General features: G+C 54.5%; 1 protein-coding gene across 11 annotated transcripts in view; it reads left to right on the top strand.

Moving 5' to 3' along the window:
- The window catches only part of CAMTA1 (calmodulin binding transcription activator 1), an 868,902-nt gene that overhangs the window by 616,624 nt on the left and 237,316 nt on the right, over positions 1-14,962 (top strand). For all 11 annotated transcript variants that reach the window (XM_073903391.1, XM_073903394.1, XM_073903390.1 and 8 more), the window contains exon 6: positions 14,826-14,897. In XM_073903391.1, coding sequence (XP_073759492.1) covers positions 14,826-14,897 — 72 coding nt within the window. The remainder of the gene's footprint in view (positions 1-14,825; positions 14,898-14,962) is intronic.

The raw sequence follows: 14,962 nt of genomic DNA, 5'->3' as shown, positions 1-14,962 counted from the left end.
GAATAGTTGCAGGCGACAGAAAACCTGTTTCTTTCCCATTTTATACATCCAGGAAATTTGTACCACATGCAGCCTGCATGTCATTACACACTTTAAAATATTGCATTCTTTCTTTCCAGAACCTGCAGATCCATCACAAGGCAGATAAACTGCAGGGCTGTGGGTGAGAGAACCCCTCCAGTGGGGCCCGGAGAAAGCAGCTAAGTGTAGGGGGCCTGCCCCTCACCATTAAGGATCCACCCCTGGGGAGGCTCATCTCCTGGATGCTGCAGGACAGTCTGTTATTTCCCCGGGAAGCCTGGGGGATGCGCTCGCTCGGGAGAAGCAGGTGTAATTACAGAGGCCCAGGCAGGGCACTGCTTTAATGGATGTAGGGTCTGCTGCTAGACTTAAGTACACGTGGCTGAACCCCGAGACCACCCCCGCCCCCACTCTCACTGTGCTTAGGCTTCTGGTCCAGGGAGACGAGCCCTCCCACCTGGCCCCGTTAAAGTGTGGAACCAGCCACTTTGCACTGAGATGTTGAGAGCCATTTGCATTCATGATCTCCTCCGCAGAGTGCACCTCTCAGAACCTACAAGGGGTGGGTCTTGGGAAGTGGGTTTCCAGAGCTTCAGATCTCGGCAGGCAGAGCAGCTGCCATTGCCTGGGCGGCCAGAGCGGCTCAGTCCCTGAGTCCCGCCCTCACGGCACCCCCTTTCCCACTGGCATCAGCCGGCGCCCTCGCCACCTTGGCTCGCTCTGCCAAAGGGGGTAGGCTCTGCAGATGCAGAGACGAGGAAGCTCCGTCCCTTTTGGAAGCCCAGGCTCTGTCTCTCCCGAGCAACCTTTCCTCCTTCGGTCCTTGGCCTAACCAGCTTTTCCAGAACATTCAGTGCCAGGATTGGGCAGATGTAGAAGAACATGGATCCAGACCACCTTGAGAAGCTTTTCAAGGAGGGAGGGAGGCCTTCTTTCCTTTCTTCCTCCTCAGCTGAGGCTCCTTGCGAGGCCTGGGATAGACGGTGGAGTTTGGGCAGAGCCTCTGCCCGCAAAGCGCTAACAGGGCAGGTCATCACCAGCCCACCCAGACTGCCCTTCGGCCTCCTTCCCTTGGCAATCCAGGTTCCTTTTGAGCTGGTTCCCAACATTATGCCATTCTCCAGTACCTCCTTGTGCAGACCTGGGGTTGGGAGGGGGGGATGTCAGCAGAGGGGAAACGGAAAGTCAAGCCCATGTGCGTGAGGGCTGGGCAGGCTCACGGAGGAGATGAGACTCTCAGAAAGTGCAGGGAGGCAGGGTAGCTCCTATAAGGGCTGAGATTGAGAGAGAGCAGGTGCACTAGGTAGGAAACCAGGCAAGGAGGGGGGGCAGCTCCCGCCCCAAGATGTGAGCCCCAGAGGGCAGGGTTTGTCTGCTTCGCCATCAACCTCCAGCACCTTGCAAGGGCCTGCCACATGGTAGGTGCTCAGCAAGTATATGTCAGCTGAAAAGGTGGGGTGCAGGAGGGCCTCTGTCTCCTGGGTCCTTTCAAGTTCCCGAAGCTGAGGCAGTGTCTCCAGGGACTGGGTGAAGTGGGGTCCCTGACCCTTGTTTGTGCCTGGGCCACAGTTTTGTTTTGTCTTTAATTGAGGTGAAGTTCACATAACATAAAATTAACCCATTGAAAGTGAACCATTCAGCAGTATCTAGAACATTCACAAGGATGTGCAACCATCCCCTCTATCTCGTTTCAAAGCATTTCCATCCCCCACCAAGGAGAAACCCCCTTTCCTTCTCCCCCCGCCCCTGCTGAAGCTGCTTTCTGACTGCATGCATTTGCCTACTCTGGAGATTTCCCGCAGAGGAATTGTACAATATGTGGCCTTTCAGGTCTGGTTCTCTCACTCCACAGTGTTTTCAAGGTTTCCTGCCCACTGTAGTGTGCATCAGCGCTTCATTCCTGCTCAGGGCTGAACAGTGTTCCATTGTGCAGCTCTGCCCCCATTTTGGTTATCCAGCCGTCCGTGGATGGCTGCGTGGGCTGCTTCGTCTTTGTGAGGAGCTCGGTGGCGAGCGCGGGTGCATGTGCGGGTCTGAGTGGCTGTTTGGAACTCTTTGGGAGTTGCTAGGTCATATGGTAATTCCGTGTTTTACTTTTGGAGGGATGGGCCACCACTTCTCTACCCGGGTCAAAAGAGGTTTGTGAATAGGCCTCCGGGCTCCAGACACAAAGGGCCCACGCCATTCAAGGGACTGAAGCTGGTGGGGGGCACTGCGTGTGTTGGGAAGCAAGGAGAGTGAGCGGGAGACCACACCGGGTCTATGGTGGAGAAGGGGTGTCCCCGCTGTGGGGTGGGGATACCATCCTCCCATTCCAGGAGGAGGGTGTCCTGGGGAAACTGAGGAAGACCTCCTGTGCTCCAGTCACAGAAGACATGTTGTCATCTAATCCTCATTCCATCCAACAAACCTGCAAGATCTGGGTCCTCAGTACCCACCCTCTACTAATAAGGACATTGAGATTCAAGGAGACCAAGCCCCCCATCACCCACCCCTACGCCTTCCCAACCCTCTGCATGTTTTAAGAAGCGCCCCCTGAGTTTCCAGCCCAGGTCTGGCTCCCGTGCCCACACCCTGCCCCAGGGGCGGATCAGGAAGGGCAGGGAGGGGCCTCTGCCCCGCCACTCAGTCCTCCTCCAGAGGTGCCCTGGAGGACAGAAGCCTCCTCGGGGATGTTCCCTCCTCCCCCTGCTCTCCCACGAGGGCCAGCATTCCTCATCACCCTATATTCAAAGGAAGGAGGGCTCTCGTCCAAGGTCACGGAGCCCTCCTCCTGTGAAACCACAGGTACCTCCTTGTATGGCCGGTACTATACAAGCCTCACTCCTGTCATTATCATCATTATTATTTCCATTATGTGGATGAGAAAACTGAAGCTCAGGGCACCCAGTGACTGAGGTCCATATGGGTGCTGAGTGCCCCTAGGGCCGTGGGGGTGTCCCACATGCCCAGGCACTTGGAGGCACTGAGAGCAGGGCCTGGTGAGGGTAGGCCGTCCACAGGGTTTCCAGCACATTTGTTTCTTGGGGAAGGGGCATGGCTCAGGACTTCCTGGGGGAGCCTAATCCTCCTTAGGGTCAGGTTCATACCCTGCTCAGTACCTCCCTTATGTTCCCAGGACAACCAGACTTGCCATCCCTCCCGTCGTCTCCCTTTGGCTGGAGCCGGCCAGTTGGTGTAATCCCATTTGGGTGCGTTTCTGACACAGGCCCCCGGATCGATTGCCTGATGCTAGGGGTGCTCCCTTCACTGGAGGGCTCTTCCCTGCTGCCCCCTCTCTTTGTAGTGATGTTTTTGTGAACTTGAGAAAAAAATCAGGAAAAGGCCGATTCCCTCTGTCCAGCCCATTAATTCTGCATGCTCAGGCCCAAATTAACCTTGGCAAGGCTTTGAGAGGAGAGAGTAATTCTAACCTTAAAAATCTGCTGATTAAAGCTGGTTTCAGGAATTCGATTCTACTTAATGTCTTGGCAGGGAGCCCAGCCTCCCATTAACACGGCCACGGACTCGGGCCCTGGCATTTCCCTCCACCTTCTTAATAAACAAAACCCCATTGCCTGTTTTAAGCAAGAATCCCTTTCTCGGACTCCTCTGCTGCCCACAGCTGTGCGTGTGACCGAGTGCCGTGAGTACCTGGATGGTGTCACGGCTGCCCGGGTGGGGTGGTGCTGAGAGCTGGGTTCCCCAAGGCCCTGGAGTAGAGCAATAATTACAGCAGGAACGCCAGGCACTCCAACCCCAAGAGGACCGAGCAGGGCAGGCTCTAGAGCAAGGGCTGATCTGTGGGCGGCCCTTCACCCTCCGAGCCACCTACAATGGCTCTGGGGGCTTTAGGAGCTGGGTCCTGGTGGTTTCCACAACTACCAAGTGCCTGCACCTTCTGGGAACAGGGACCATGGGATGGGTCATGAGTCAGGACAAGGGCCAACTACCTGGAACGGACACCGAAAACCCCTACGCCGAAGGACGTAGCTGCTGGCCCCCTAGAGAGGCTCAGCGTCCCCCGTCAGCAATCGCTTCGGCTAAAATGTGCAAGGCCATGTTAAGACATGTCAGCCTCAACAGGCTGTTTGGCAAGGGAGTGCTAGACCAAGAATTACTTGTGGGAGTTCATTTTCCTCATCGGAGTCCTCAGGACAGGGTGCCTGGTACGCGCCGAGGGCTCCACAGCTCTTAGTGGAAGAGGGAAAGGAGGGAGGCCATGATCACCATTAAGCACTTTCTAGATCAGTTCCAGCCACTGGCAGGGCACCAAGAAATAGGTCTCAGCAATGCGCTTTGATGAGAAAGGAAATTTCACTTTATTTATTTATTATTTATGCCCAGTACTTTTAGGAAGTATTTGAAATAGAAACAGCCCAGATTTTTATATATATATAGAGAGAGAGAGGCTCAAAGAACAAGAACGTGAGTGTGGGGAGGGAGCTGAGTCAGAGTATGTGTGTATGTACCTAGAGAGACGGAGACAGACAGACAGAGTGGGGGAGGGAGAGAGGATAGTGTCCCCTCCGGCAGCCCACCGGGGCCATACTCAGTGAGGAGTGGCCCCATGGGGGACCAGGTGCCCTGGAGGGATTTCTGAGACATGCAATGCCCCAGGAGGGCTGGTTCCTACAGCTGTTTGGTGAGGGCAGGGGATGGACAGGAGCCCACACCCACCTGGCTGAGGGTCCCAAGGGTGGGCAAGCGGGCAGGCATGGGCGGCCAGGTGCCTGGACTGGTCCCCCGGCAGAAGCCCCTCTGCTTGGCCATGGAGTCCAGAGCAGAGCCCACAGGCCAGCCCGGAGGACCCCAGAGTTAAGCCCCCGCCCCCCCCCCCCCCGCACTGGAGAGCCTTCCCTAAATCTAAATTTACCTCATTATCGATTTTTAGCTCTTACTCCATTTTATACCCACTAATTTATTAATCCTGGAACCCCCCAAAAACAATAAAGCTAAAGCTCCAGGGATTTTATTTATATCTTTAAACATGATTTTTATGCCTTTTATCTAAAAATTCATTTAGTCTTTATTGCCCCTCTCACTCATGGCACAGTTAGGAGGCGGTGGCCCCATTCGGATGTGCTGCCCCTCAGGCGCTCAGCCTGTCTCTGGGGGAGGTGACGCAGGAGAGCAGAGGGGTGGGGTGGGAGGGCACAGGGGTGCCAGCGCGAGGCAGGGACCCAGCGGGCTGTGATGCTTTACCCTGGGGCAGGATGTCCCCTCCCTGGTCCCTGGAAGAGACTGGCAGTGAGGGGGCTTCTCGGAGCTCACGCTGCCCCCTGACCTCTGCTGTTCATTTTCCCCTTCAGGTCCCTTTACCAGAGACCTAAAGGGCCCGTGGGCTATAAAGATGATCTAGAATTTTCTGTGGAGATGCTGGGGAGCCTCCCTCTCCATGATCTACCTGCAGCACCTCTGAGCATCTCTCTCCACTCCTCACCCAGACCCAGGGGTCCTGAAGCCTGGGGAGGGGGACATTGGCTCTTCTTCCTTCCCCCAGAGCCCCCACCTGGAGGGTCTCTTTGGCTCTCTCTGTTTGCCCGAGGTGCTGCCACCCCCGCGCACCCCCTCTGCCGAGCTCCTGCTGATGCTGGTGCCCAGGGGCACTCCTGTCCCTAGGGTCTGGGGGTCCACAGAACTGTGTGCAAGGCGATGGGGTGGGGTCCACACATGCCCCAGGCCTGCCAGGCACCACCCCATTCTGGCCCTCTCCCTTGCACACTGCCCATCCGGGGGGTTGGGGCAGAGAGCTACCAGCCTTACGAAATTTGCTTCCCCATCTGTTTCTGTCTGCCCCTTGATTCCTCCAGCTCTGGGGACCCGACCTCCACAGCCAAGCTGGGCCACCTGGTCCCCCGTGTTTCTCCGGGGCATGCACCAAAACTTCTTCCTGTGAGATCGGGGTCAAGTCCCAGAGTTCAGATTCCAGCTTTAACACGTCCCTGCGACCTTGGGTGAGGAGATGGCATCTCTGAGCCCCAGCTCCCACATCTGCAGAGGGGGCACCTCCCACCCCCTTCCAGGGTAATGGAGAGGCCCCTGGTCTCTTCCCCTCCCCCAGGTCACCCATAGCACCAAGCACAGGAGACTCTCTATTAGTCGGCAGAAAGACCAATTTAATGTCCTGGGAGAGCCAGCCACCAGGATCCCAGGCCTGGGGGTAGCCAATCTCAGAGAGGAGTTCCTCCAGACCCTGGAAAATGAATCTTTGGGAGCCTGCCCACCCCTGCCCGGAGGGGTCCCCCCCTCCGCAAGAAGGTACAGGGCTAAGGGGCTTTCTCCAGGGCGGGATCTGTTCCCACTGGGCGACCTAAGCGTGACCATGGCTGGGACCTGCCTGTGTGACCCACCACCGTCAGTTCGGGGGGCGCAGCCAGCCACCTTGCTCTCTGGCCTCAGTCCCCAGCTGTGGCGGGGGTCGCTGCACTGGGAGATGTCATTGCTGACTATCTTAGGAGAGAGGCCAGGATGGAGACCGGGTCAATGATGATCTAATATTCCAGATCTCTTCTGTCACCCAACCCGGAGGCCAAATCAGACTGCAATCCATTTAGCTCAAACTAATTTTAAAGCAATTCACTATTTAACAAGTTCTGAGGCCCAGTGCTTTTGCAGGCAGCATGCGAATTGAATCATTTGGTCTAATCTTAGATTAATACGAAGCAAATCCTTCAGTGAGGACAGTCCTGGGAGCAGCCTGGGACTTCACCCCTTTGTCTTTGATGCAGGCAAGCCCTGCAGAAAGCCTGACCCTTGGCCATTGGCATGAACGCCTGAGTGAAGCTACCAGGGGCTGGCCTGCTGGACAGGGTCAGGCAAGGGTGGGTCTGAGTCCCCCTCTGCCTCTTCCCAGCAATGTGACCTTGGACAAACTGCTAGCATGCCCAGCCTCAGCCTTCCCCAGGATGTCTCTGTGCAGGATGATGTGGAGCTAGAGATGAGAGACAGGAGAGAGTCCATGTCTGGGAGGATCTGGAAGGTACTGGAGGGTTTTCCCTTCACCTGCTCCTTGGAGAGCACCTGCTTGTCCCAGGATGTCAAAAGTTTGGCAGCAAAGGAACGATGTTGACCCCCTCCTGGGAGCCCTGCAGCTCTGCCTGCTCAGGTGTCTTCCTGCCCCCTGAGAGTCCCAGGGCCCCTGCTCACAGCCCAGGTAGGCAAGATACTTTCATGCCTCTGGAGTCACACTGGCAGGATGGGACTCTTGCTAGCTGCCCAACTGCAGTGGCAGAGAAGAAAGCACCAGGAAGACACGCAGCAACGAGAGATGGAGACAGAGGGAGGGAGGGAAAGCTGATGGGGTCAGATCCGACGTTCTCGTCCTCCTTCTGCACTTGTGCCTCGAATTCTCAGAGCTCCCACAGTCCCTCCAGGAAACCTGCTTTGACCTGCAGAGTCCAGGCCCGTGCAACAGGGCAGAGCCGTGAGAACCACAGGGCCTTAGCTTCAGTGCAAGGCCATCTGCTGATGGCTCATCACAGGTCCCATGGGCGGTACAGCAGAACAGTCTGTGGTTCACAGACTTGGCCACTCATCCCTCTGCTTAACGATACTTCTCTTGTCCACCTGCCCTGGCCTTTTCCTGATCCCCCAGCCTCCTGCTACTCACCCTTTCTGACTCTTCACAAATGGCACCTCCTCTTAGGTTACCTGGCTGACTATCAGCATGAGAAAGAGACTGTCCCCTCCCCTGGTCTCCATCACACCTTTTGCACTTAGCATCAGGCCTGTTTTGATCTGTTTTTGTTGGTTTGCTTTTCCCTCTCTCCGCAGGGGAGACTGGGGGACCGTGGAGGACCCAGGCTCAGGACAGGCACAGAGTCGACAGTGGGAACTTGTTTACGGGAGAATCCAGCTCCACACCCTCCTCTTACAACCGAGCCAAGGCCCAGCCCGGCCCCGGGTGCCCTTTATCGGAGGGCCTGGCTGTCACTCCATCTGCCCGGGCACTGCCTCTCACCTGCCCCTGCCCAGAATATTCTGAACAAATGGCCCCTTACACCTTCATCACTTCAGAGCAGGATTAAATTATCTTCTGGGTGGATTCCCCCTTCCCTTCTAGCATCTCTTTGTCTTCTGTCTCCTTTATACCATGACACATTTTTAAAACTATTCATCTTTGTCATGTGAACATCAGATTCAAGTGTGTGAGAAACCAGGCACCTAAAAATCTATTTTCACTCTGATTGCCTTTGTGCAGACAGTCACCTCCCCAGTGGGGGGGTGGGGGCAGGCCACTGGGGGAGCATGGGGGCTGCCGCCACAAGCTAACCCAGCTCTCGGGATTGTAAGTGGCCCTGTGCCATAGACACCTCAGTCTGAGGACGCAGCAGGTATTGTGCCTGCGTTAGAGAAGGCTTTAGGTGGGGAAGAGGCGGGGAGTGAGCTTTTCTGCGGCAGCACAGGGGCTCTGGGAGATACTTGCTGACAGATTCAAGCTGGCCCAGATAGAATGGCACGTACCGACCTGCAGACATTCCAACTCCCCAAAGCAGAGCCAACATCCCAAAGTCCCAACCCCCATGTGCCATCTTCCCCCAAACCCTGGCTCCCCCAGATCCCAGCCGTTGGGGTCTCAGGCTCCAAGAGTCTCAGCCAGACGTCTCAGCACTGGATCTCCACTCTCATTCTCTAGAGTGAATGTTCCATGCCAACCACATGGTAGCCTCTAACTACATGTGGCCATTGAGCACTTGAAGTGAGGCTAGTGATTAGGGAAATGAAGTTTCAACTTTATTTCTTTCTACTGAATTTGAACAGTCCCACATGGCTCATGGCCGCCATATTGGATACCGCCACTCTAGAGGCCTGGCGAACAATGCTGGGGACCCATGGAGTAAGATGCTGGGCTCATACTTTCCCAGAGAGGGAGGTCAACAACAAACCTTGGCTTTGGGGTTTCCCTGCTTCTTGTGCGAGGAGGTCCCAGGAAACAGAATGAAATATTTGCTCCAGTAAAGAAATTCCATTGGCAGCCATGGCCACAGAAATGTTTTGCGCCTCTGAGAGAAAGCGCCAACACACCTGTACATCCCCAGTACTGAGCTAGGTGCTTTCAGCTTCCTGTACCTTATCTCACTAAATTCTGCTTAGTTAATAATAAGGTGCTTGACAGGTAGAGGAAGCCATGTTTTCACTGGGCATCTACTACATGCCAAGAAGTGCTCTGGTCCACGCACCATCCCTGAGTGTCGGCTAATCTCGTATGAGGCATTTAGGCCTGGAACACAAGCAACTACAATTAAGTCCAGTTTGAAGGATATCCGGGTTCTGTGAAAGCTGCTGTGTACGGTGGGGCGGGGGGGAATGTGACCTGGCCTGTACTCTCCTGTGTCATGTGGATTTGTTAAATGAGCAGACCGTTCCCTCCCATTTAGGTCTCTGCTGCTCCCTCTGTGCCCTGCTTAGATATTCACATCACATGGAAATCAAACTCAGTTTATTGAGCATCTGCTACGTGGAAATCACTGTAGGGAATTTTACAAAAGATGATACAATTCACATTCTTCCCAATCCAGTGGGTCAAGGGGTAGCAAACTATGGCCCACGGACAAGAGATGACCCACCACCTATTTTCGTACAGCCTGAGCTAAGAATGGTTTTTATATTTTATAATGGTTGGGGGAAAAAAATCAAAATTAAGAATAATATTCATGACAGGTGAAATTAGGCACAATTGAAATTACAGTATCTGTGATTAAGGTTTTGTGGGGAGGCAGCCACACCCATTTGCTTACCCATTGTCCAAAGCTAATTTTGCCCTATAAAGGCCCGTCTAACTCACGGGCCAAGAATATTTACTATGTGGCCCTTTACGGAAAGTGCCAGCCCTGTGATATAGGAGACAGGCCCGCAGACGACAGTCACGGTGTGTATCACACCTGGGGCAGAATCCGCAGCCTCATGGCTGCCCAGGACCCTGGGAGTCCCTTTCCTGGACGCCTTCCACTGGCCTGGTCAGGATGGGCTTCCTGGGAGAGGGAGGACCTAGATGCACTCGGGCTGGGTGGGGTTTGCACAGGGGTGGGACCACAGGAGGGGAAGTGCGGGAATGGGAGACGTAAGGTCAGCCTGGGGACAGCGCATCCGTGTTCTGGAGCCCCGCGGAAAGCGGAGGGGACCACAGAGGGTTGAGCTTTTCCTAGGAGGAGAGGGAGGGAGGGAGAGGTGGAGAATCAGCTGGTCACATGAAGCCATTGAGAACTGGACAGAAAGGAGGGGCACCTGCTGGTGTCCCAGTATTGCAACCAATAAAGCTTTGCTTATCATGCAGAGGTGCTCCCCTCTTTCGCCCACTGAGGCCATCGGGTGTTGAGTCCTGTCAGACCGTCTGGCACGTGGGGGGACGTCAGCAGCTGAGTCTGTTGGGGAGAAATCCACTGGAGAAGATTTGCAGCCAATGTGCCCCTTCTTTATAGGAAGCGTTTATTTTGAGTTAAAGGGAGCTCCTGTTTACGATTGGTTTCCCTGTAAATTTACCTTTCCTTTTTATTTAAGAAGGGGGGAAAAAAGCCCCATAGTGTCATAAAAGCAATTTTGAGTATTTAAGAAAAAAATTCCTCCCTGCTCAGCTGTCACATTCAAGGGAAGCTGTCAGGCCTTAATTCCGCAAATATAACAAATTTGAAAGTTGTTTGCAGCTAGGTGTGAGGTTCTCCCGAGTTTCCTATAAATAGCTAGTTGCTTTCTATTTTTCTCTCATTGTGTGCATACATAAACAAGGGGCTCACAGCACGCTTTCCTGCACACACCCCCACACCTGTGCACACACACCTCACACTGATGCACGCACACACAGGTGTATCCACCAGCCCTGGGAAGTGACTCTCCCTCCAAACCACATCATGGCCCCCAAATGAAAAGCTCAACCCACGGAGCCCCGAGGGGAGCCCCAGGCCCGATCAGAAAGCACCAGGAGTTTGTAAATCACAGATCACTACAGATAAACTTGATTGCTTTTTTGATTAGTAGGTAAAAGAATGGGTTCGGTACGCTGCCTCTGAAATAGTGTGCAGTTAATCCCAGGGGGCTTGGTGAGGACATTGTCACGGACGAGGAGCTGCGGAGTGAGGACATGAGGACAAAGGAACCTGGCAGGAGAGTCTGGGATCAGGGCTGTGGGGCTGGCCGGGGGTGCGCCATGAACGAAAGGGGAGAGGGCCAGGGTGCCGGGCCCAGGGCAGGCCAAGCCAGTCACGTGCTGAGTGTCGGCAAGTTCACACCTTCTCTGACCACCTGAAGGCTCGGCTCTGTGCTAGAGAAGCCAGCCTGGATGGACACCCCCTTCCAGGCTTCTCTGTTGCCTTCCAGCGCCATCCCTATGCCCCGATCGCTGCTTCCAGCCCAGACTGAGCACCGGCTCTCTGCACCTTACTCCACCCTGTGTCTCCACTTGGATGTCTTACTAGCTCCTCAGCCTCACTAAGCAGAAGTGTGAAATCAGCCTCTCCCCCCACCAGGCTGCTGCACCCCCATGGTCTCCTGTCCGGGAGCATGGGACCACTTGTCCCCAACCCCCCCCCCCCCACACACACCTGTCTGCACAGCCTGGAGGCCGGGCGTCATCCTTATACCAGGCAAGTGTGGCCGCTTCTCCACACCTGCCCGGCCGCCACCGCCATCCGGGGCCAGTGGGCATCTGTGCTCACAGGGCTGGCCCCGTGCCCCTCATCTTCCGCAGCTCTGTTCCCCAACCACGCTGTGGTCTTCCGAAAGGCAGATCTGATCATGATGTCCCAGGACAAAGTCAAGCTCCTGGCTGTGGCCCCCAGGGCTATTGTGAGCAGACCTGACCTCCCCGACCTGGGCCCTCCCCACGCCTGGCCTTGCCTGTCATACTCTAATCCCTCCCAGCATCCTCAAGCCGGCCTCTGTCTTACCTCCTGTCCCCATCTGCTTTTCCTGCTGCTGGACTGACACTCCTTCCCCCACTCTTCCCTCAGCCAACCATGCTCATCTTAAAGCCCCCAGCCCCTCCGGCCCCCTCTCCCACTGTCCTCTGGGATTCTCCTGGGCATCCCACCTGGGCATTGACCCTCACAGCCACCCATGAGACAGGAGGAGGAAGGTGCCCTTTTCATAGCCTAGAAGGACAAGGACCCTCCCAGCAGGTCCCCCACCCCAAGTAGGACCTTCTCCAGAAGCCCCTCTTTGCTGACTCCAGCTCACCAAGGGTGGATTGCTGGAAGCTTCCTTCCCCATAAGGACAGTAAACCAGCTACTCAACACAACTCACAGTTCCCTAAAACTGAAGCTTTGCCCTTTAAGCACCAAATGTGGAGCCATTTTCCAGGATGGTTTTCTAGTACGTGGTTTAAAGACCTGGGCCTTCGGAATACCACAAGCAAAAATGAAATAATTTACTGACTTCAGGTCTTTCCTGTACTTTCCTGGGGAGACCGGTGGGGCGGTTGTTAGCCATCTTCATTCAGAGGATCTGAGGCTCCCTGCCTCTGGGACTACAGATGGGCAGGGAGCCAGGGGGGTGACCTGGCGTCATGGGGAGCTAGGCAACATGGGGAGGGGGGTCAATGCCCTTGGGCTCCTTGAGTCCTTGAGGCTCTCTGGAGGCTTTTCCTTTTCCTTCCTCCCTGGATGCTATTTGACATGGTTTGCTCTTCTCAGGGGTCTGCTTTCCCTCTCTCCAGCCTTCCTAGATCATGCTTCTCATCTGTGGAGACCAGAGACATCGGATCACCAGGGTGGTTAGAGTCATACCTAAAAATAGAGTAACTAGGTTCTGAGTGAGGCCCTAGGTATTCCTCTGATTAAAATGCATGAGCCTTGTTGTAGAAACAGCAAAGTTTCTTTTTACCATCATCCTGCTTATTGGATGGTGCTGGGCAGTTCTGGGCAGGCGGGTTGCCCACGGGTGCTGGGGTGGCTCAGGGGAGAGCGGGCACGTGCTGTCTCCTTCCTGTGGGCTCTCAGAAGGGATACACAGTAGGTGTTGGGCTGCAGCTCAACCCAAGCAGATAAGCAGTGAACTGGGTGGGCGGGGTGGGGAATGGAGTTGCCCATCAACCATGTTCTTTTCAAGTTTGAGAAAAAACAGTGGAAAGAAAAGGAGACAGGTGACGCGGGGGGACGTCTGTGAACCCTCAAGAGGAACGAACAGTGGGAAAAAGCAGATGCGCAGCCTTTTATTTCAAAGAGACAGGAGAGAGTTCTTCTCTCAACAATTTATGTCTCTCTCCATTTGGCTCATTACATGAGTAAGAGTAATGAAAGCGCCCATGAGAATATGCATATTCCAAAGGAAAAAAGCTGATTAAAGTTGCAGGTGGGTTGCTCATTCGTGGCAAACAAACGCTCACAGGAACTGTCCAAACAGGGCTCTCCTTCGGCAAGAAGGAGCGAGTAATTAAAAAAATAAAAGTAAAAAGAGAAAACGCAGTGTATTCAAAACCAGAAAAGTCAGGAAAGAATATTGCCTTCTCAATAATAAATATATTTTTGTGGGCAAGAACTGCAAGGAATCGTTTAAATTAATTTCCACTTTGGTTGGTTGGTTTATACAGGGTTTAGCCCCAGCTGACAGCGATCTGTAAAAGTTCTAACATATTGGAAATCTGATTTTTCTTACAGCCAGAATCCCATAGTCCAAACTGATTTCTCTTTCAACTCTGCTAATCAGACAGGCAGGGCTCAAATGGACTCCTAGTAGAACCAAATCGCACTTGGTCTTTTGGTGGGTGCTTTAAATGTAGAGCTGCTGGCCGCTTCTCCCTACAGCGCTGGTGCTGGGGCTGGGGGCAGGCGGGTGCTATGGTGAGGTTCGAATGAGCAATAAGAGGTCAAGGGGAGACCTTGCTCCTCCTTGGCCTGCGAGGCTCTGGGGCCCTGCCTTCGCTTTCTGCCCCACCCATTCAGGAATGTGTGCTTTGGGAAGCCAGGGTAACTCTGCAGGAGATGAAGAGAGAGCATTCGGTTTGGAATTGGAGGCTACAAAAGAAAAGGCAAAGACAGGTCCCCCTGAGACTCTCAGAGTTGGGTTTTGAGAGGCACCTGAAGGACTGTTGTCCTCACCGGTCCCCGTTCCCCACCTCTGCCTGCAAGCCTGTCCCCACAGTGTCCAGTGCTATGTGCATATACACGGGGAAGCTCCAGCCACCCCGGTCCAAGTGTCCCTCCTCACTGTCCCCCCACACACACACACATACACCCACCCGATTCTCCAAAACCAAATCCATCTGCCAAAAATGCAGCTTTAACCTTACAACAAACAAAAAATATGAATGAACAAACTAAATAAAAGCCAGCAAGTGGGGTGTGCACAAGGGGCCTCTCAGCCTCTGGAGGTCAGTCCTAGGAAGCGCCCCCCACCCGTCCCCCACCAGCTTCCCTGCCTGGCATGATGCCCTTGACCAGGAAAGGTCTGGAATGTGGTGTGCATGCGTGCGTGCGTGCATGTTTGAATCAGTTCCAGATACATTCAGTCCCTCCCTGTACACCAAGGGGTCTTAACCTAGGCTCTGTGAATGAACTTGAGGGTAACTCCAAGACCCTATAATTATAGGCAAAATGTATATGTATGTGCATTCCCCTGGTCCCCGGCTTTTCTGGGTTCTCACATGCCTCCAAGGCCCCCCAGAGGGACAGCACCCCAGCTGTCCATCAGTGTTTGCCCACTAGCGTTTCCCAACTGTGCTTCTTAGATACGGACCCAGTCCGGCCCTGGAGCCGGGCCCAGAGGCGCATGCCCTCAGGCTCCCAGGGTGCTGGCAGCGTCCCTGACGCTTTCTCCTTCCTCCTCTGTTGCGCCGTCTTTCTCCCTTCCTTCCCTCTTTCCAACTGAATTCTCGTTTTTCCTCTCTCCCTAGTGCTTGTACGGCTGCTATGTCCATTCCTCCATCATCCCCACCTTCCACCGGAGGTGCTACTGGCTCCTTCAGGTAGGTGGCTGGGAGATTCCTCTTCTGTCTCCGGTGCTGGGGAATGACTGTGGAGGGAGCTGCGC

The sequence above is a fragment of the Callorhinus ursinus genome, unplaced genomic scaffold, assembly GCF_003265705.2.
Source record: "Callorhinus ursinus isolate GAN/ISIS: 27379988/994484 unplaced genomic scaffold, GSC_fseal_2.0 scaffold18, whole genome shotgun sequence".
In the NCBI taxonomy this organism is placed as follows: Eukaryota; Metazoa; Chordata; class Mammalia; order Carnivora; family Otariidae; genus Callorhinus; species Callorhinus ursinus.
Note: the sequence above shows the minus strand (reverse complement) of the source record. Positions and strands in the feature narration are given on the sequence as shown.